Below are 23509 nucleotides of genomic sequence, written 5' to 3'. Positions count from 1 at the left end.
CAAATTCAGCAGGACACAAATCACACCTTTGAATCATTGTGGGTTGAAATTCCATGTATAAAAGGGAAAAAAACGGTGATAGGAGTGTACTACCGTCTGCCTCGCCAGGATGAGCAGGTTGACTCAGAAATGATAAAAGAAATCAGAGACGCAAACAAAATGGGCAATGTGATAATAATGGGTGACTTCAATTATCCAAATATAGACTGGGTAAATGTAACATCAGGACACGCTAGAGAGGTAAAATTTCTTGATGAAATCAAGGACAGCTTTATGGAGCAGCTGGTGCAGGAGCCGACGAGAGAAGGAAAAATTCTAGACTTGGTCCTTAGTGGAGCGCATGATCTGGTGAAGGACATTATGGTACTGGGGCCGCTTGATAACAGTGATCATAATATGATCAGTTTTGATATCAACCTTGAAGTAACTATACACAGGAAGTCAAATACGTTAGCTTTTAACTTTAAAAAAGGAGACTATGATAAAATGAGAAGAATGGTAAAAAAAACCCCAAAAACTTAGGGGGGCAACTGAGAGGGTAAAAACTGTACAACAGGCATGGACGCTGTTCAAAAATACCATCCTGGAGGCCCAGGCCAAACATATTCCACTAATTAGAAAAGAAAGACGGAAGTCCAAAAGACAGCCGGCCTGGTTGAAAAGTGAGGTGAAGGAAGCTATTAGGGCTAAAAGAAATGCCTTCAGAAAATGGAAGAAGGAACCGTCTGAAAATAACAAGCAGCAGCATAAGGAATGTCAAAGCAAATGCAAGGCGCAGATAAAGAAGGCCAAGAGGGATTACGAATAAAAGATAGCATTAGAGGCAAAAAAACATAGTAAAAATTTTTTTCGGTATATTAAAAGTAGGAAGCCGGCAAAAGAATCGGTTGGGCCGCTGGATGATCCAGGGGTAAAAGGGGCGATCAAGGAAGACAAAGACGTAGCGGAGAGATTGAATGAATTCTTCGCTTCGGTCTTCACCGAGGAAGATTTGGGTGGGATACCGGTGTCGGAAATGGTATTTCAAGCGGACGAGTCGGAGAAACTTACTGACTTCACATTAAACCTGGAGGACGTAATGGGGCTGTTCGGCAAACTGAAGAGTAGCAAATCTCCTGGACCGGATGGTATTCATCCTAGAATACTGATAGAACTGAAAAATGAGCTTGCGGAGCTACTGCTAGTGATATGCAACTTATCATTAAAAACAAGCGTGGTACCGGAAGATTGGAGGGTGGCCAATGTAACGCCAATTTTTAAAAAAGGTTCCAGGGGAGATCCGGGAAATTATAGACCGGTGAGTCTGACGTCGGCTTTTGTGTGGGGAAATCTTGCATGACCAATTTACTTCAATTCTTTGAAGGAGTAAACAAACATGTGGACAAAGGGGAGCCGGTTGATATTGTGTATCTGGATTTTCAAAAGGCGTTTGACAAGGTACCTCATGAAAGGCTACAGAGGAAATTGGAGGGTCATGGGATAGGAGGAAATGTCCTGTTGTGGATTAAAAACTGGTTGAAGGATAGGAAACAGAGAGTGGGGTTAAATGGGCAGTATTCACAATGGAGAAGAGTAGTTAGTGGGGTTCCTCAGGGGACTGTGCTAGGACCGCTGCTTTTTAATATATTTATAAATGATTTAGAGATGGGAGTAACTAGCGAGGTAATTAAATTTGCTGATGACACAAAGTTATTCAAAGTCGTTAACTCGTGACAGGATTGTGAAAAATTACAGAAGGACCTTACGAGACTGGGAGACTGGGCGGCTAAATGGTAGATGACGTTTAATGTGAGCAAGTGCAAGGTGATGCATGTGGGAAAAAAGAACCCGAATTATAGCTACGTCATACAAGGCTCCACGTTAGGAGCTACGGACCAAGAAAGGGATCTGGGTGTCGTCGTCGATAATACACTGAAACCTTCTGCTCAGTGTGCTGCTGCAGCTAGGAAAGCGAATAGAATGTTGGTTATTATTAGGAAAGGTATGGAAAAAAGGTGTGAGGATGTTATAATGCCGTTATATCGCTCCATAGTGCGACTGCACCTTGAGTACTGTGTTCAATTCTGGTCGCCGCATCTCAAGAAAGATACAGCAGAATTGGAAAAGGTGCAGCGAAGGGAGACTAAAATGATAGCGGGGATGGGACGACTTCCCTATGAAGAAAGACTAAGGAGGCTAGGGCTTTTCAGCTTGGAGAAGAGACGGCTGAGGGAAGACATGATAGAGGTATATAAAATAATGAGTGGAGTGGAACAGGTGGATGTGACGCGTCTGTTCACGCTTTCCAAAAATACTAGGACTAGGGGGAATGCATTGAAACTACAGTGTAGTAAATTTAAAACAAATCGGAGAAAATATTTCTTCACCCATCGTGTAATTAAACTCTGGAATTCGTTGCCGGAGAATGTGGTGAAGGCGGTTAGCTTGGCAGAGTTTAAAAAGGGGTTAGACGGTTTCCTAAAGGACAAGTCCATAAACCACTACTAAATGGACTTGGGAAAAATCCACAATTCCAGGAATAACATGTATAGAATGTTTCTACGTTTGGGAAGCTTGCCAGATGCCCTTGGCCTGGATTGGCCGCTGTCGTGGACAGGATGCTGGGCTCGATGGACCCTTGGTCTTTTCCCAGTGTGGCATTACTTATGTACTTATGTGCATCTTCTTCTTTTTTCTTTCCTCCACTCCATCCATGTCCAGCACTTCTCCTTTCTCCTCCCCTCCATCCATGTCCAGCATTTCTCCTCTCTTCCCTCCCCTGTATTCTTATAAAGCAATAATTCTCTCTCCCCTCTCCTCCATCCAAGTCCAGCAATTCTTCTCTCTTCCCCCAAACCTCTCCACCCATGTCCAGCAATTCTCCTCTATCTCCTGCTCTCTTCTCCATCCATTTCCAGCATGTCTCCTCTCTCCCCTCCCATATGCAGCGAATCTCCTTTATTCTTTCCAAAATTTCTCCTACTTAGGTACACAAATGTGGAATGCACTACCAAAGAGTGTGAAAACGATCCATGACCATCTAAACTTCAGGCGATCATTAAAGACCTGTTTTGCAAGGTTTACCCTACTGACCCAACTTAAAAGCCTCAACTCTGCAATGCATCAAAACCTTACATCATATTGGACATTACTGGAGTGGAGTTATTGGAGTGGAGGAGTAGCCTAGTGGTTAGTGCAGTGGACTTTGATCCTGGGGAACTGAGTTCGATTCCCACTGCAGCTTCTTGTGACTCTGGGCAAGTCACTTAACCCTCCATTGCCCTTGGTACAAAAAAAGTACCTGCATATATGTAAACTGCTTTGAATGTAGTTGCAAAAATCTCAGAAAGGCGGTATATCAAGTCCCATTTCTCTTTCCCTTATTTCCTTGACCCTTATTGTAATTGTATACCCTAATCTTACCTGACCCTTATTTTATACTGTATTTGTTTAACATCTACCGGACCTGGCGATCGCCTTTACGGTATTATGTAAGTCTCATTGAGCCTGCTAATGGGTGGGAAAATGTGCACCGCTTTATAACCTGATAGACAAACATTTAATAGTGCTGAACTATTTTGATCCATTATCCATGTCTCTGTTATCAGCAGCAAACCTACATCTCAGTCTTCAATCAAATGTTGTAGAATAGTTGTTTCCATGTTTCTCTCATTCACCAAGTGATGATGTAAGCTGTTACTTTTAATGCGCATGCTCGATGCATTTTTCGTTGTAGGCCCAGACGTGGGAATCATGAGAAGACTTCTAGCAAGCTGTGGAGATGGTGCATCTCATTACAGTGCTGAATGATACTGACTGCGGCTTTGCTCTCATTCAGGAATACAGTGACCTCATGACAAAAGATGAGTCACTACTTCAGTTCTTATTGGAAATTATTGAACAGCACCAGCAGGTTTATCCAGATATAAATAAACATAAAACAAAACAAAGAAAGGAAAATAGGAAACCCAGATCTTTGTTAAGTCCTGTCTGGTGAAATGATGAAATATTTTGACAACCACCAGACAGGACTTAAAGATCTGTAACATAGTAGATGTCAGCACATTAAAACCTATACGGTCCATCCAATCTGTCCAACAAGATAAACTCATTACATATGGTGTGTATACCTGTTCTTGATTTATCCTTGCCATTTTTAGGGTATAGACCGTAGAAGTCTGCTCAGAACTAGGTTAGTGGTTAGGGTGGTGGACTCTGGTCCTGGGGAACTGAGTTCGATTCCCACTTCAGGCACTGGCAGCTCCTTGTGACTCTGGGCAAGTCACTTAACCCTCCATTGCCCCAGGTACAAATAAGTACCTGTATATGTAAGCCGCATTGAGCCTGCCATGAGTGGGAAAGCGCGGGGTAAAAATGTAAGAAAAACAAATCTCCTGAAAAGCTCCATTCCGGCCCCTCTAAATCTAATTCACCACCCCCCTCCTCCTGTGGGAGGGCATTCCAGGCATCTACCACCCTTTCAGAGAGAAAAAAAACTTCCTTACATTATTCCCGAGTCTGCCCCCTTTCAACTTCAATTCATGCCCTCTACTTCTAAACCATAAACCATAGTTATAAACCATAAATTTATTTTGCTGTGTCACCCTCTGATCACCCATCCATCTCTCCCTGTTTCTCACCCCCCCCCCACTCCTACTTTCCCCATGAGACTGTGATTGGAATCAAACATATAAATGACAAGTGACCGACTCACTCGCAAATGTGCAATAGAGACTTCCCTCTCTGTCCCGCCCTCGCATCAAGACATGATGACGTCAGAGGGCGGAACAGAGAGGGAAACGGACGCTGACGCTGCCCTGGAGATGAAGGAACATCGCCGGCACACCAACATCCACCCCCCCCATCCCCGACGTCGTCGCCGCTCCCTCCCCCCTCCGTATTGGGCCCCCTGCACTAACATGACAGGCAGCGCTTTCACACGGAGGTGAGAGGCGCTCTCATGTAAGTGCGGGGGCCCGGCATGGAGGGGGGAGGGAGCGGCGACGAGGATGGTAGCTGGACATGGGGGGAGGGAAAGGGGGAGAGAGGAGGGTTGCTGGACATGGGAAGAGAGCATGGCAGAGAGGAGAGTTGCTGGACATGGGGGGAGAGCAGGGCACAGAGGAGGGTTGCTGGGCATGGGGGAGAGCAGGGCACTAGGAGGGTTGCTGGGCATGGGGGGAGAGCAGGGAAGAGAGCAGGGGGGGGAAACCAAAGGAAAGAGGAGGATTGCTGGATATGGGGGGAGGGCAGGGGAGAGAGGAGGGTCAGTGGACGGGGTGAGGCCAGGGGAGACAGGAGGGCTGCTGGACATTGGGGGGGGGGAGGGTAGGGGAGAGAGCAGGGTTGCTGGACATGGGGGAAGGGCAGGGGAGAGAGCAGGGTTGGGGGAGGGGGGAGGCCAAGGGAAAGAAGATGGTTGCTGGATATGGGGGGAGGGCAGGGGAGAGAGGATGGTTAGTGGACGGGGGGAGGCCAGGGGATACAGGAGGGCTGCTGGACATGGAGGGGAGGGCAGGGGAGAGAGCAGGGTTGCTGGACAAGGTGGGGGGAGGCCAAGGGAAAGAGGAGGATTGTTGGATATGGGGGAGGGCAGGGGAGAGAGGATGGTTGGTGGATGGGGGAGGGCAGGGTATACAGGAGGGCTGCTGAACATGGGGGGGAGGGCAGCGGAGAGAGCAGGGTTGCTGGACATGGATCGGGGGACTGGAGGGCAGGGGAGAGAGGAGGTTTGCTGGACATGGAGGTGAGAATTACAAATCTCGCCCATTTTAATGGCCTTAACAGCTAGTGTTTTTATATTTCACATATATATTCTGATATGTCATCATTTGCTCTTTTCTGAATTGAAGAACGTACTACCTTCGAAAACCAATCAAAACATGTATTAGGTCAGTCCAATAAAAAAAAAAAGGTATCATCTTCTTTTCTTTGCTTTATTTCTATTTATTACCTTTAATAGTGAACTACAATGGCTACCACACCACTTTACTCCAGATAGCATGAAACTGAAAAGACTACTAATTTTGGTGTTTTTCTACTGCATTGCTGCATTATAGATTTATAAATGCCAAATGTCTGTCTGAATATGTTGCATAATTGACAAAGAACTGATTTGTGAAACAAATTTGTGTTTCTGAAAATTTTGGTTTTATAAATGTATTTTCACCAACTTTGAGATGATTGAGCTACCTCTAGATATTCAGAAGAGGTTCAAACATTTTGGCAAGTATCTTCACCCTATTGATCAGACAAGACAGTCAGATAAGAGCATCACATCATAAGCATTGTCATACTCGAACAGACCAAAGGTCTATCAAGCCCAGTATCCTGTTTCCAATAGTAGCCAATCCAGGTCACAAGTACGTGCCAAGATCCCAAACGAGTAAAACACATTTTATGCTGCTTATCCCAGGATTTTCTGTGGACGGGGTAAGGAACTGGTTGAGTAGAAAGCGACACAGGGTACAGGTAAATGGCGCTCATTCTAAGGAAAAGGATGTTACCAGTGGTGTGCTGCAAGGTTCAGTTCTTGGGCCAGTTCTTTTTACCATTTTTGTAAGTGATATTGCTGAAGGGCTATCTGGTAAGGTTTGCCTCTTTGCAGATGATAACAAAATCTGCAATAGGGTACACACCCCTGATAGTGTGGATAACATGAGGAAAGACTTAGCGATGCTAGAGGAATGGTCTGGAATTTGGCAGCTTAAATTTAGTACTAAAAAATGAAGAGTCATGGGCTGCAAAAACCTGAGGCAATGGTAAAGTTTAGGGAGTGAAGAACTTTTGTGCACGAAAGAGGAGCTGGACTTGGGTGTGATCATATGTGATGATCTTAAGATGGACAAACATGTAGAAAAGGCAATGCTGAAAGCTAGAAGGATGCTTGGGTGAACAGGGAGAGAAATGATTTCTAAGGGAGAGTACATGGCATGAATGGGCAGACTGGATAGGCCATATGGTCTTTATCTTCCCACATTTTTCCAGGTTTAATTCTACCTTAATAATGATTTATTTTACAAATTTGTCCAAACCTTTTTAAACCCTGCAAACTGTTTTTACCACATTTTCTGGTAACGAATTCCAGAGTTTAATTACACATCGAGTGAAGAAATATTTTCTCCGATTTGTTTTAAATTTACTACTTAGTAGCTTCATTATGTGTCCCCCTAGTTCTTGCATTTTTTAGAAAGAGTAAACAAGCAATTTACATCTACCCGTTCTGCTCCACTTAGTGTTTTATAAACCAGTAAAACTCTGTGTGGTTTTAGTCCACTGGTTACCTTCTATAAACTGTGACTGTTCAACAAATGTTACTAAAGTTGTTATTCATTTGTCATGGGATAGGAGGTAGTGTCCTATTGTGGATTAAAAACTGGTTAAAAGATAGAAAACAGAGAGTAGGGTTACATGGTCAGTATTCTCAATGGAGAAGGATAGTAAGTGGGGTTCCCCAGGGGTGTGTGCTGGGACCGCTGCTTTTTAACATATTTATAAATGACCTAGAGATGGGAGTAACTAGTGAGGTAATTAAATTTGCTGTTGACATGAAGTTATTCAAAGTTGTTAAATCGCGAGAGGATTGTGAAAAATTACAAGAGGACCTTACGAGACTGGGTGTCTAAATGGCCAATGACGATTAATGTGAGCAAGTGCAAAGTGATGCATGTGGGAAAGAGGAACCCGAATTATAGCTACATCATGCAAAGTTCCATGTTAGAAGTCACAGACCAAGAAAGGGATCTAGGTGTCATTGTTGATTATACGTTGAAACTTTCTGCTCAGGTTCTCCGGCGGCTAAGAAAACAAATAGAATATTAGGTATTATTAGGAAAGGAATGGAAAACAAAAAATGAGGATGTTATAATGCCTTTTCCATGGTGCGACTGCACTTCAAATATTGTGTTCAATTCTGGTCACTGCATCTCAAAAAAGATATAGTGGAATTCGAAAAGGTGCAGAGAAGGGCAACAAAAATGATAAAGGGGATGGTATAACTTCCATATGAGGAAAAGCTAAAGCGGCTAGGACTCTTCAGCTTGGAGAAAAGACGGATGAGGGGAGATATGATAGAGGTCTATAAAATAATGAGTGGAATGGAAAGGGTAGACATGAAGCATCTGTTTACTCTTTCCAAAAAATACTAGGACTAGGGGGCATTCAGTGAAGCTACAAAGTAGTTCCAAGATGGCAGTCGTATAGTGGATGCGGGAGCCGTTGGCTCCTGATGCCATCGCCGCAGCGGACCGTTGCCTGACTATGGTCTGGCCCGATCTTTTTGGTAGTTGCTTCGTTGGCTGTCGCGGAGCTCCGATAATCTTTCGGCCGATTCCCTGCTTGATTTCCTCTCATCACCAGCAGCATCTGGCGGAGGGTGTGGCGCACTTGCACTGGGGCGCGGTCCGGCTCTGGTCCACCCAGCAGGGCCCAGTACGCAACAGGGGGCTTGTCTGACCCACCAACTGCGGCCATCTATCTGTTCCTCTAGGCCGATGGTTTCTTCTGCGCTGTGGGTCTCCCCCCGTCGACGGCCTGCTACTCGATCGATCGCTGGCCGTTGCGTCATCGTCGTTGGGACCTTTTGGTGTCTGAGGATCTGCAGGTGAAGAGAGTACATCTTCTGGTGAAGTGCCTTGTCTCCTGGTGTCTTGCTGCTCTCATCTGCGTAAACGGCTTGCTTTGTCTGAAAAATGGAGGCCGGCAAGCAATCAGCTGTTTTCATCGACGATGTTGTACACGTGAGCTGGAGTGGTCGGTTAAAGGAGCGGATTTCAACTTCACTTTCACCATGCACGGTCAACTTGGATTGTTCAGAAGGTTTTCATCTCTTCCAGCCAAACGGTTCAGCCTACTCCAAGGATTCCATATACAACCTGAAGCCCTTCCCAACATTTCCTGGGACCATTTTGGACTCTCTTACCCTTTCCCTATTTCCTCTTCCCTGTTTCTTCTAGTCTTTCTTATCTAACTTAATTGTAATTGTTTCACCACTGGTCTGGCGATAGCCTAATCAGTACATTGTAAGCCACTTTGAGCCTGCTAACATGTGGGAAAAATGTGGGATATAAATGTGCTAAATAAATAAGTTTAAAACAAATCGGAGAAAATATTTCTTCACTCAATGTGTAATTAAACTCTGGAATTCATTGCCAGAGAATATGGTAAAGGCAGTTAGCTCAGCTGTGTTTAAAAAATGGTTTGGAAAGCTTCCTAAAGGAAAAGTCCATAGACCATTATTAAAATGGACTAGGGGAAAATCCACTGCTTATTTATGGGATAAGCAGCATAAAATGTTTTGTACTTTTTTGGGATTTTGCCAGGTATTTGTTACCTGGATTGGCCACTGTTGGAAACGGGATGCTGGGCTTGATAGACCTTTACTGTGTCCCAGTATGGCAATACTTTTGTACTTACGTTGAACTGTCACAGTTCAGAGTTTTATTGATTTCAGTGGGGTGGTTTTTTACGCCAGTGACGCAACTACCTTTTAAGTCCTGTCACCCAAAACCAAAGGGTGAAGGTGGGGTCCTGAGGCTTCCCCCCACCTCCCAATTTATACCAAAGCCTGTTGCAGGAAATTCTGTAATTTTAAGTACAGATTTTGAGTTTTGTCGGTGATTTGGAAGAGAATATTGTATTGATTGGTTAAAATTAAGGATTGACAATTTATGTGTGTCATGCATTCTTGATTTTTTTTCACATTATAATGGTTTTTGTTTGTCTAATTTTGCGATTCATATGTATGTTCATTTATGTTAGACCCCTGATGCAGCCTACATGGGTGAAGTGGCCACATCAGGTACAGCTTTAGCCAGTCAAGGATATTCAGTGGTTGAACAAAACCTTTTCTGAACATTCTTCTGGACTTTGGTAGTGTATATCACAGAGGCCATGAACAGGACCAAACCATACATATTTCTAGTTTTTATTTTAATATAGCTATTTTGCTGGGAGCAGACTTAAGAGTTGCAAGAGAGCTATAAATGTGCTTTTTCTGAAAAATATCTTTCTAAGGCTGTGGTTTGACATTTGGCCTATGCTAACCTATGCTAACTTGTGATAAGTTGCTGGTCAGCAACTAAGAGCCAGAGACTCCTATGACTAAGGACATCTGCTGTATCCAGATAAACAATCAAAAGGAGAAGTAAGTGGGTGTGAGTAAAATTGTAGCCTCAGCTAGAGGGTGGGGGGCAGTAACATGGAAACTTTACCCATTATCTAATGAAAACTTATGCTTATGTGCATGACAGGCCCTGTCAATTTAAGGGAATAAATGATAGAATTTGATGGAACGTACTGGCAACTGGATTCATCATAACAGGAAACAGAATATTCTGGAAAGATGCATATTCATTAGGTGGGAAGGGTAATTATAATTAAGATAATGAAGAAAGGAAGAAAAAGTATTTAACAGGAAACAGAACTGAGGATGGCGAGCCTCAGTGTGTCCACTAGCAGCTGGACATATTGACAGCTCCCAGGGAAAACTCTGTTTTTATTTGCTACATATTATACTGTATTGGGAGTTCATTTGTTACTATTTCAATATTTACTGACTGGCTTCTTTGACAATTTAAATAAACATTTATGTCTAATACTTATTTAGTAGCCAGAGTTTTTCTTGCCTGGAATTCTGCCTGGGGGGCATGGGTCCACCCTCCAGGAGACATCCAGAAGGTTACTCCTTTCTCAGAGGCAGAGATAGGAAATGCAGTAGTTTGGGCTATTTTTTTGTTGTTGTTCATGGTTAGGACACATTACAGAGCAAATCGTATTATACATTCCTATATATTTAGAAAAGAGTCAAGCTCAACATAACCATTATTGTACCTTCCTGTGTGTGCTTGGAAGCTCCCAGGCCCCACTCGGGCAGAATTTTAGATCCCAGATACAGCCAAGATCCACTGCAATTCCATAGGTAAAAGTAGCTTTTGTAGTAGAGCTAAGGAAATAAATAAAAGCAGTGAAATTGTTTATAGTTTATTTCCTTTTGTAGAACTGCCTCTGAACTCAAAGTGTAAGTAGAAATCTTTTGCTTACCATTTTACCAAATTAAGTTTCACATTCTTTGAAATGTAGTCTAAACAGTACCTGGTTTTGTTGAGTTTCTATATTCAAGGCAAGTTAAATACCATATTTTCACACACAACACGCATGTCATATGCGTTTTTAAATTCTGGTTGGCCCCTCTGCGTGCTATGGTTTTTTTTTGTTTTTTTTACATTTAAGCAGCAAGCAGATGCAGGGAAAAAAAAGCACATTTAAAATATCTGTATACAAATGCTAGAAGCTTAAAAAATAAGATGGGACAGTTAGAATATATAGCACTAAATGAAGAGGCAGATCTAATAGGAATCTCTGACATCTGGTAGGAGGTGGTCAATTAAAGAAAAACACTCATTAGGGTAGAAATTATATTGCAATGACAGGAGGATCAAATTGGAAGAGGGTTGTGCTATATGTTAAAGAGGGAACCGAGTCAAACAAAATAAACATTGTACATGAAACAGCAGCATGGAATCCTTATGGATAGAAATTCCATGTGCGAAGGGAAGGAGTATTGTGGAAAGGCTGTACTACCATCTGCCGGGACAGAATAAACAGAAATTAGGAAAGCTAGCACACAGGGTAACAGTATAATAATGGGTGTTATCAACTACCCCATTACTGACTGGGTAGCGCTATAAAAATGCTAAATAGTAATAGTAGTACCCTGATGGCGAACCTATGACATGCGTGTCAGCACTGACACGCGTAGTCATTTTCGATGACTTGCGGCGCCGCCGCAGTGTGGTCCGCCCAGTGCTCCCCTGCTCGCTCCCTGCTGTTTGCACCGATCCCTGCCTCGTAAAACTTATTTTTTCGCGAACCGGCAGACTGAAGAAATAAAACAAACAGCTGACAGGCTTGCCTCCTTCGATCGCGTCGGCCGCTTCCTTTCCCTGCATTCTGAGCACGTCCCGCCCTCCTCTGATGTCATTTCCTTTCCTCGAGGGCGGGACACGCTGAGAATGCAGGGAAACGAAGCGGCCGACGCGATCGAAGGAGGCAAGCCTGTCAGCTGTTTGTTTTATTTCTTCAGTCTGCCGGTTCGCGAAAAAATAAGTTTTACGAGGCAGGGATCGGTGCAAACAGCAGGGAGTGAGCAGGGGAGGGTGAGCAAGTGGGGCTGGGGGGGGGGGTGTGTGTGGCCAATTGGGGCTGGGGGGTGTGTGTGGGCAAGTAGGGCTGGGTGTGTGTGTGGGCAAGTGGGGCTGGTGGTGTGTGTGTATGGGCAAGTGGGGCTGGGGGGCTGGGCAAGTGGGGCTGGGGTTTGAATGATCTCAGGGGCAGGTGGAGGCTGGGGCGAGTCACTGGACATTGAAGGGAGGGGGAGGATAGAGGGCAAAAGAGAATCGCTGGACATGGAGGGGATGGGATAGTAGGGCAGGGGAGAGAGGAGAATGGAGAATTGCTGGACATGGATGGAAGGGGAAGGCAGGGAAGAGATAATTGCTGGACTTGGATAGGAGAGGAGGGCAGGGGAGAGAGAAGAATCACTGGACATGGGAGGGGAGGGGAGAGGAGACATGCTGGACATGGATGGAGGGGAGGGAAGTTAGGAAGGAGATGCACATGGATGGGATGGCAGGAGAGGAAGGAGAAATGCTGGAAATGGATGGAGAGGAGAGCAGAGCAGGAGATAGAGAATTGCTGGACATGGATGGATGGATGGGTTGGCGGGGAGAGAGGAGAAATGCTGGACATGGAAGAAGAAAGGAGGAAAGTAAAGAAATAAATGGAAAGGAAGCCCTGGAAACGGAGTTAAGAGAACAGATAGAGAGCAGCAGAATCAGACACTTGGACCAGTATGGATAGAAAACAGTCACCAGACAACAAAGGTAGAAAAAAATTATTTTATTTTCATTTTAGTGTTTGGAATTTGTCCAATTTCAGAATTTACATCTGTTGTCTTATTTTGCACTGGGTATACTGGAGCTGTAACATCTTACAGAAATGATTTATAATGAAAAAAAATCACAAGTTATTGTTTTTCTCCTATACTAGTATATTTTCAATGATGTCTGTTTATATGCGCCATGGCTGATATAAGGGGTGTGGCTAATGTGGGTGTGGCTATCATAGGGGTGGAGCCATATGTGGTGACCCCACCCATAATGAGTACCGGCACCTTTTTTTCTACAAAAAATGCACTGGGTCCGCCCTCCCTCCTCGCTCCCGGAAACTAACCTTAAAGCCTCCGTTCACGTCGCAGCAAGCAGCAGCAGGGCAGGCCACTCCTTCCTTCTGTGTCCCGCCCTCGCCTGACGTAACGTCTGCGAGGGCGGAGCACAGAAGGAAGGAGGAGAGGTCTGCCCTGCTGCTGCTTGCTGCGACGTGAAAGGAGGCTTTAAGGTTAGTTCTGGGCCCGGTAGCGGGTGGAGGGGGGGGGGGCCCAGCGACCTCGGGTGGGCAGCGATCTCGGGTAGGGGGGGGCCCGGGGGCGGTCCTAGTAGCAGTGATTTTTCTTGAAGTGACACACCACCCGAATTATGCTCGGTTTTTTGGCGAATTTTGACACATCAAGCTCAAAAGGTTGCCCATCACTGTAGTAGTAGTAAGTGTCACATCAGAGAGTTTTAGGGAGGTAAAATTCCTGCCTTGTGGTCCTTGTTGTTCTCATCTGCACCCAGCGATTCTGGGGGTGGGAGCAAGCTCTGCCCCCTCCTGTGACATCAGATACTGTTCTCCTCTTGAAAGGACACAGCATGCTGCTGGTGTGCTGCCTAAGGCGCAAGACGAAGGCGTGCTCCTTAGCACGCTTCTTTGCGAGGCAAGGAGATTTTTCTTTTTAATGTACTTTTTAAATTAAAAACATTTTTTTACTATTGGATTCATTATTTTTAAAAGGGATATTTTTCAAAATGGCCTGGCTTTGGTCGCTTGTTTTTGGCCTTTTGGTTCTTTCTAGTATGAACATTCAAAATTCTGTATTTTTTTGACGGATTCTATGGTTCCACAAGTAGTTCCTGTTTTAAACTCTGGAAAGAAGCTGAAGTCATTCAGAGGTTTTAGAACTTGACTTGATTGCTCACAGGTGATGTCTCATTAACGTAATCACAGGCAAAAGACCATCTTGCCGGAAACAACTACATGGATCTCAAATCTAGAAATGAAAAGCGAGTTGCACAGACAACAGGGAGGAAGGGATACATGCACTACATGGGTTCGGATTAACCAGGGATCTCAGCCTGGTGATAGAAGTCAAAGGAACATGGGAATAGTAGGAATGGATGGATGGGAAGGAACAAGGGACAGGGGGAGGATAGGGATGTAAAGAGATGCAACGTAAGTAGGAGTAGAGAGAAGGAGGAATTGCAACACATAAGGGTTAGTGCTGATGAGGGAGACACAGCACGGAATCTAAATGCCACACAATGCAACAAGCAACAATGTGGAGCATGTCGAGAAAGAAAGGAGGAACCTGGGGAAGGGCTGGGACCCAGGGGCCTCAGATTATAGAACTGAATTTGCAAAGCAACAGTCTCTTGATTTACACACATTGTAGAATAATTACTTGGAACGTGGGAGGTATAACCTCCCCAATTAAGAGGAAAAAGATCTTAACACATCTAAAACATTTAAAAGCAGATATCGCATGCCTACAAGAAACTGGATTGACAGACTTGAAAAGCTCGCCCAGGGATGGGTGGGGCAAGTCCTTTATGCATCCTCTGATGGACGAAAGGGGGTAGTGGCGATAAGCTTAAATAAAAGACTGGCCTACTCTGTAGAGAAGGTCATGCAAGATCCAGCAGGGCGCTATCCACTGGTCAAACTATGGCTGCAGGGAAGGAAATTATATTTATTAAATGTCTATGCCCCCACTCAACCTGAAAGCACCTTTTTCCCCGGGTTAGTGAGGCGCTTGCTTCCATATCAGGGAAAGCAATTGGTTGTTGTGGGAGACATGAATACATCAATGGATCCCATGGTAGATTGCACAGGGGCCAGAGGACGAGGAGGGGGGGCCACAAGGAATATAAATTACTGAAGGAATTTGGGAACTCTCTCTCTGTGGTGGATACATGGAGGACCTTACATCCTGAGGTTCGCGAGTATACGCACAGGTCCAGGGCCCATGGAACTTGGGGCAGGCTAGACTACATTCTAACATCAGAGGATCTCTTCCCCAGTGTCAAAGAATCAAAAATTGAAGAGATAATGATCTCAGATCATGACCTGTTTGGGTGGAATTGGGTGCCCCTTGTAGCTTTCAACCGGCCAGACGCTGGAGATTTCCTAGTCATCTGGTAAAAGACAAATCATTTCAAAAAATTTTAATTACAAAATGGGAGGACTTCACGTTGTACAACAAAGACCATATGTCTAACCCCCAGTTATTTTGGTGTATGGGAAAGGCAGTAATAAGGGAAGACTTGATAGCTTACGTAGCGACAAGGTGGAGGAAAACAGCAATGAGCCTCATACTGTTAGACAGACAACTACGCAAGGCTAAACGCTGTTACCTGGCACAGGCAACAGAGGCGAATAGAGACAAATATTTATCCATTCAGGCAGCTATTAACTCATTATTGCACGAAAAAATGAAGAGGAGCCAGATTTATCAAAAATACCGGTTTCACAGGTTTGGAAATAGAGTAGGGGGACTATTAGCTAGATTAGTGCAGAGGAAGGGGGGGGGGGGGGGGGGGAACAGGACGATACCGGTAATGAAGGATAAGACGGGGGCTATCACTAACAGTCCATATAAGATACTTAAGATATTGCAGGAACATTTTAACTATATACATCCGAACAATCCCGGGGAGGGATAAAGATAAGAGAGTTATTACAGCGGGCCCAGATGCCAAGACTGGGAGAAGAAGAGATATCCTCCCTTGACACCCCACTGCAGCCCAGGGAATTACAAGATGCGATAAAGGGCCTAAAATCCTTTTCGACCCCCGGGATGGACGGATACATGGGAGAATTTTACAAACTTATGCAACCATCCCTGATGGGCCCTTTGTTTGCATACCATCAGGCTGTTATCCAGGAGGGGCAATTCCCCAAGTATGAAAACACTGGAAGCATTTCCTTATTATTGAAACCAGGGAAGACAGCAGAGAAGCCAGAGTCTTATAGGCCCATATCTTTAATTAACTTAGATATTAAACTATTAGCCAAGATTTTGGCAATACGCCTGGCGAAGTGCCTACCGAGTATCATTGGCCCTGCACAAGTGGGCTTCATCCCTACTACTACTACTATTTAGCATTTCTATAGCGCTACAAGGCATACGCAGCGCTGCACAAACATAGAAGAAAGACAGTCCCTGCTCAAAGAGCTTACAATCTAATAGACAAAAAATAAATAAAGTAAGCAAATCAAATCAATTAATGTGAACGGGAAGGAAGAGAGGAGGGTAGGTGGAGGCGAGTTGTTACAAGTGGTTACGAGTCAAAAGCAATGTTAAAGAGGTGGGCTTTCAGTCTAAATTTAAAGGTGGCCAAGGATGGGGCAAGACGTAGGGGCTCAGGAAGTTTATTCCAGGCGTAGGGTGCAGCGAGACAGAAGGCGCGAAGTCTGGAGTTGGCAGTAGTGGAGAAGAGAACAGATAAGAAGGATTTATCCATGGAGCGGAGTGCACGGGAAGGGGTGTAGGGAAGGACGAGTGTGGAGAGATACTGGGGAGCAGCAGAGTGAGTACATTTATAGGTTAGTAGAAGAAGTTTGAACAGGATGCGAAAACGGATAGGGAGCCAGTGAAGGGTCTTGAGGAGAGGGGTAGTATGAGTAAAGCGACCCTGGCGGAAGATGAGACGGGCAGCAGAGTTCTGAACCGACTGGAGAGGGGAGAGGTGACTAAGTGGGAGGCCAGCAAGAAGCAGATTGCAGTAGTCTAAACGAGAGGTGACAAGGGTGTGGATGAGGGTTTTGGTAGAGTGCTCGGAAAGAAAGGGGCGGATTTTACGGATGTTGTAAAGAAAGAAACGACAGGTCTTGGCAATCTGCTGGATATGAGCAGAGAAGGACAGAGAAGAGTCAAAGATGACCCCAAGGTTTCGAGCTGAGGAGACAGGGAGAATGAGAGAGCCATCAACAGAAATAGAAAACGGGGGGAGCGGGGAGGTGGGTTTGGGGGGGAAAATGAGAAGCTCGGTTTTGGTCATATTTAATTTCAGGTGGCGTTGAGACATCCAGACAGCAATGTCAGACAAGCACGCTGAAACTTTGGTTTGGATGCAAGGTGAGATATCAGGGGTAGAAAGGTAGATTTGGGAGTCATCAGCATAGAGATGGTAGGAAAAGCCATGGGATGAGATTAATGAACCAAGGGAAGAAGTGTAGATAGAAAAGAGGAGGGGACCAAGAACAGAACCCTGAGGTACGCTGACAGGCAGAGGGATAGAAGTAGAAGAAGATCCACCAGAGTGAACACTAAAGGTGCGGAGGGAGAGGTAGGAAGAGAACCAGGAAAGGACAGAGCCCTGGAATCCAAGTGAGGACAGGGTATCGAGAAGTATGCTGTGATCGACAGTGTCAAAAGCAGCGGAAAGATCAAGAAGAATGAGGATGGAATATTGACCTCTGGATTTAGCCAGTAATAGGTCATTGGAGACTTTAGTAAGCGCAGTTTCGGTTGAGTGGAGAGGGCGAAAACCAGATTGTAGTGGGTCAAGAATAGCATGTAAGGAGAGAAAATCAAGGCAGCAGCGGTGAACAGCACGCTCAAGTAATTTGGAGAGAAAAGGAAGGAGGGAGATGGGTCGGTAATTAGAGGGACAAGTAGGGTCGAGTGAAGGCTTCTTAAGGAGAGGTGTGACCACAGCATGTTTAAAGGCAGCAGGGACAGTCGCAGTGGAAAGTGAGAGGTTGAGAATGTGACAGATAAAAGGAATAAGAGCAGGAGAGATGGCATTAAGAAGGTGGGTGGGAATGGGATCAGAGGAACAGGTGGTACATTTTGAGGAAGAAAGGAGAAGTGTAGTTTCCTCAATAGTAACTTCAGGAAAGGAGGAAAGGGAATGAGGGGAAGGAGAGAGAGGGGAACGGACTAGTGGAGGGAGAGGTGGTGAGGTAGAGAAAGCAAGGTTTATCTTTAGAACCTTGTTGTGAAAGAATTCAGCAAGAGTCTGAGGAGATAATGAAGGGGGAGTTGGGGGAGGGGGCACCTTGAGGAGAGAGTTCAATGTGGTGAAGAGAAGTCGAGGATTAGAGCCAAGAGAGTTGGTCAGTTGGATATAATAGTCCTGTTTGGCACGTAAAAGAGCAGGTTGGAAGGAGGTCAGCATGAACTTAAAGTGTAAGAAATCAGCAAGGGCCCGAGATTTCCGCCAGAGGCGTTCGGCGGAGCGGGTACAGGAACGTAGGTAGCGGATATTAGAAGTCAGCCAAGGTTGGGGTTTTGTACGCCTTACAGGGCGGGTCATCAAAGGTGCAAGAGTGTCTAAGGCAGAGGATAGAGTATTGTTGTAAGAAGAAACAGCCTCGTTGACAGACATGGATGGTGCCACAGTAGAGAGGAGGTTTGAAACATGGGAGGATAGAGATGAAGGGTCAATATCGTGAAGATTCCTAGATAAATTAGATAAGATAGGACAGGACTGGGAGGGGGGGAGATTTAAGTGTGAAAGTTATAAGATGGTGATCAGAGGAGGGAAGATCAGAGGCAAGGAAACTAGAAGGTGAACAGTTGGAGGAGAAGATGAGATCAAGACAGTGACCATTTTGATGAGTGGGGGAGGTGGAGCATAGTTGGAGATTAAAGGAGGACGTTAAAGCGAGTAACTTGGAAATATAAGAGTTGGAAGGATCATTAGCAGGAATATTAAAGTCACCAAGGATGAGAGAGGGGGAGGAAGGATCATGGAAGAAGGCAAGCCAGGCGTCAAAGTCACTGAGAAAGAATGAAAGGGACTTATCAGGGGGACGATAAATGACCGCTATTCGAAGAGGCAGAGGAGAGAAAAGGCGGATAGAGTGGACTTCAAAGGAGGAAAAACAGTGAGATTGAGGTGGAAAAAGGGGTTGAAATCTGGAGGAGGGAGAGAGAAGTAGTCCAACACCGCCCCCACGGCCAGCAGGGCGAGGAGTATGTGAAAATAGATAACCGCCATGGCACAGGGCTGCGACTGAAGCAGAGTCATCAGGGCAGAGCCAGGTTTCTGTTATGGCGAGCAGATGGAGGTGACGCGAGATAAAGAGGTCCTGGATATAGGTGAGTTTGTTACAGATAGAGCGGGCATTCCATAGGGCGCAAGAGAAGGGCAGAGAAGAGGAGGGGAGTAGAGGAATAGAGATGAGGTTAGAGAGGTCACGGTGAGATCTGTAGAGTTTGGATAATGGTTGGTGAGGAGGGCCAGGATTGGGATTGATGTCACCAGCTGAGAGTAAGAGAAGGAGTAAAAGAGAGCGGAGGAGAGTAGGAGAGGTGTGGCCACGAAGGCGTCGAAGGCGAGAGGTATTTAGGTGGAATTGGGAAGGCAAAATGGAGGGAAGAAAGAGACGGAGATTAAAAGCCAAGAGGGAGGAAGAGGGTAGGAGAGAAGGTGAGGTGATGAAGTCAATGGATGGGCAGTGAGTTCCTGAAGCGGAGAGAGGTAGGGGGTGAGGGAAAAGATTAGGAAGGGACAGGGCTAAGAAGAGAATGTGATTAGGGGCCATAAATGACTGAGGTACTTTAGCAACTGGAAAAAGATTAGATACAAAGAGAAAAATGCTGGGCACCTCTCAGCTGAGGAAAGGCTTACCAGGGGTTAGGCCGAAGCCAGCATTCCTCCCCCTGAGGGTCACCTGATCCTAGCCAAAAAGCACCTGGAAACTCTGTGCACTTGGAGAGAAGGCCCTGGGAAGATCGGGGTGGAACTGGAGTCACCCCGGATACAGCTGTAAGGAAATGCAGAAGGGCTGCAAGTCCTCCACAGCACCTGGTGGGAGCGCTGGGCACCTAGAGCGGAGGCCCTGAGTGGATCGGAGTGGACCTGGGTGTCGCGTCTCTCGCGCTTGCCGCGCTTTCGAGGACCTTGGCATACTGTCAGGCTTCTTCCCCGGGAGCACGGGGTTTGTGAGTCCATAGGCCACTACCGTGGAGCGGCAGTGGCAGGCAAGATCACCTTCCAGGTGGAGATGAGACAAGACTGGACCGGAACCCCGGAATGGAGTTCTACACTGGAACACTCGGAACTGGAACGCACCGGACGGGTGCGCACTGGAGTGGCCCCACTGGACTGGAACATACAGGAGTGAAACCCGCTGGACTGGAACACACTGGAGCAGAACCCGCGGAACTGGAACACCCTGGACCTAGGCTTCACCTACACTTGACCGCCTTTCCCCGAGGGTTGAGCCCTCAGGTTCTGGCAGCCGGTAGGACTTACAGGAAAACCCGGAACTGGCACTTGCAAGCAGGAACAGCAGGAATGAAAATCCAGGAGTGCCCCCTGGCACCTAGGCGAAGACAAGGCAGACAGGCAGGGACTGTTCGGGTTCCGGCAGTCGGCAGGTTTAACACAATGACTAGTAAACTGTACCCAGGCTAATAGGAACGCTATACTCAGGCAAACCAGTCATACACAAGAAACATACACGGAGCAACCTCAGGAGACTTGTAAGGCTATACACCAGCTAACAACTAAGCTGTGCCCAAGCTAACAAGTCATGCACTGGAAACAAACACAGAACACTAGCAAAGCTTTACACAGGCTACAAGCCACACGGTGCCTAAGATGGCTAGTCAAGTATTAGGAACAAACACAGGGAACTAGCAAAGCTATACACAGGCTAACAAGCCACACGGTGCCTAAGCTGGCTAGTCTAATACTGAGAACAAACACAGAGAACTAGCAGAGCTATACACAGGCTAGCAAGCCACACGGTGCCTAAGCTGGCTAGTCTAACCCTAGGAACAAACACAGAGAACTAGCAGAGCTATGCACAGGCTAACATGCCAGACGGTGCCTAAGCTGGCTAGTCTAAACAAACACAGAGCACTAGCAAAGCTATACACAGGCTACAAGCCAGACGGTGCCTAAGCTAGCTAGTCTAAACAAACACAGAGCACTAGCAAAGCTATACACAGGCTACAAGCCAGACGGTGCCTAAGCTAGCTAGTCTGAACAAACACAGAGCACTAGCAAAGCTATACACAGGCTACAAGCCATACGGTGCCTAAGCTAGCTAGTCTAAACAAACATAGAAACTCACACCGAGCAAACACTGAAACCGTGTACAGAGCACTCTATACACCAGGACCTTTAGTTGAGATGCAAAGGCCAGGACTGTAGTCTCCAAGTGATTAATAAAGCCCTTCAACATCAGAGCCACAGCTGCAGCAATCACCTTACAACCAAACAGAGGCTTGACACACAGAGCAGTCAGCCCATAGGAAGGAACAGCGGGAGCCATCTTGAATACTGGCAAAGAGGAGGAGGCGGCAGCCATCTTGGAAGAGGCATAGCCCACACAGGTGAGGTTCAGTAGGGCAATCAGCACACAGAGCCAGAGAGAACCTAAGACAGACACAGACACAGAGACAAGCAGAAGCCAGCACAGACACTGACTCCCAGAAACAGGGTAAGTCTGAGGGTTGTCACGGCCACGGACGTGACACTGGGTGTCACCCCGGAGAAGGCTGTAAGGATATGCGGATGAGCTGCAAGTCCTCCACAGCACCTGAAAGGCAGCCGGTGGTAGAGCTGGGCACCTCTCAGCTGAGGAAAGGCTTACCAGGGGTTAGGCCGAAGCCAGCATTCCTCCCCCTGAGGGTCGCCTGATCCTAGCCAAAAAGTACCTGTGCACTTGGAGAGAAGGCCCTGGGAAGATCGGGGTGGAACTGGAGTCACCCCGGATACAGCTGTGAGGAAATGCAGAAGGGCTGCAAGTCCTCCACAGCACCTGGTGGGAGCGCTGGGCACCTAGAGCGGAGGCCCTGAGTGGATCGGAGTGGACCTGGGTGTCACCCCGGAGAAGGCTGTAAGGATATGCAGATGAGCTGCAAGTCCTCCACAGCACCTGAAAGGCAGCCGGTGGTAGAGCTGGGCACCTCTCAGCTGAGGAAAGGCTTACCAGGGGTTAGGCCAAAGCCAGCATTCCTCCCCCTGAGGGTCGCCTGATCCCTAAGAGACATTCGTTATTGCATGTACAGAGAACCCTGTTAGCAATGGCTCAATGCAGACATAAGCAAATCCCAGGGATTATAGTAAGTTTGGATACCTCCAAAGCATTCAACAGGGTTGGATGAGATTTCTTGTTTGAAGTATTAGAATGGGTAGGACTCCCCGGTGGGGTGCTGCAGGCAATAAAAGCCCTTTACACTAATATGACAGCACACGTCACGGCAAATAGTGGAATATCACAGAGCTTTCAAATGGGTCGAGGAACAAGACAGGACTGTCCCCTTTCCCCCTTGTTGTTTGATTTATTCCTGGAGCCCTTGTTAAGGCTCCTGAACTCTGCGCCAGAGGTTAGTGGGGTAGTGATAGGAGAACATGAGATACGAGCTTTAGCATATGCAGATGACATTCTCCTGGTTCTCACAGCTCCACAGAGGTCACTGCAGGCAGCCTTGAGGGTAGTCAGGGAATATGGCCTGTTATCGGGGTTTACCCTTAATTATGATAAATCAGGTGCGATGCCATTAGATGATAATACCAGAGCAAATTGGAAGGGGGAATTCCTCATTAAATGGATTGACTCCAAAATTAAGTATTTGGGGGTACATCTCTCAAGTGCTCAGGCCTCTCTTTACAGAGGAAATATTGACCCACTATTAGATATGACCAGTTGTAAATTAGCCATGTGGAGGGAATTGCCCCTCACAATGTGGGGAAGAATTGCATTGTTTAATATGGTGATTGCACCTAGGTGGCTATATATATTCCAGACCCGGTAATATTCTGGCAACAGATCTACCACAACGGATGGACAATAAGGGCAGATACAAACCAATTTCTCCTACAATGAGACGACAGATGCAGATTCATATTAGACAATATTGCCCCAATTCAAACCAGAACCTCATACAGAAAGAACTCAATACCATGATTCAATGAAGAACTGAAAAAACTTAAAACACAAGTTAGAAGGTTGGAACGTGCGTGGAATAAAAAGAAAGACGACCCCACACTTAATGCCTGGAAACAACTTCAAAGAAAATATAAATATACTATAAGACAAACTAAAAGATTATACTACAAAACTAAAATTGGACCAAACTACAAGGACACACATAAACTCTTCCAACTCGTGAATCAACTACTAGATACTACACCAGTCACAACCAACAGCAAAATACACCAGGTGCAGACAATCTCGCGAAATACTTCAATGAGAAAATCATAAAACTGCGACTTAAATTACCTGTCAGCACCATCGACTACACCGATCTCCTTGACTGTCTAGATCCAGACCCTGGTGTACACCCAGCAGACAGAACTTGGACCAACTTCGAGATACTATTGGAGGATCTCATCTCCCACACGCTCAAAAGATTCACCAAATTAGACGCCCAAACAACCTTATGATATCTGCCCCTCAACAATTTATA

General features: G+C 45.9%; 1 protein-coding gene across 4 annotated transcripts in view; it reads right to left on the bottom strand.

The window, feature by feature from the left end:
- The window catches only part of GTF3C2 (general transcription factor IIIC subunit 2), a 317364-nt gene that overhangs the window by 137094 nt on the left and 156761 nt on the right, over positions 1-23509 (bottom strand). For all 4 annotated transcript variants that reach the window (XM_030199231.1, XM_030199230.1, XM_030199228.1 and 1 more), the window contains one exon: positions 10810-10921. In XM_030199231.1, the coding sequence (XP_030055091.1) occupies positions 10810-10921 (112 nt within the window). The remainder of the gene's footprint in view (positions 1-10809; positions 10922-23509) is intronic.

The sequence above is a fragment of the Microcaecilia unicolor genome, chromosome 3 (genome assembly GCF_901765095.1).
Source record: "Microcaecilia unicolor chromosome 3, aMicUni1.1, whole genome shotgun sequence".
NCBI classification, from domain to species: Eukaryota; Metazoa; Chordata; class Amphibia; order Gymnophiona; family Siphonopidae; genus Microcaecilia; species Microcaecilia unicolor.
This window is presented reverse-complemented; position numbering and strand designations above follow the sequence as displayed.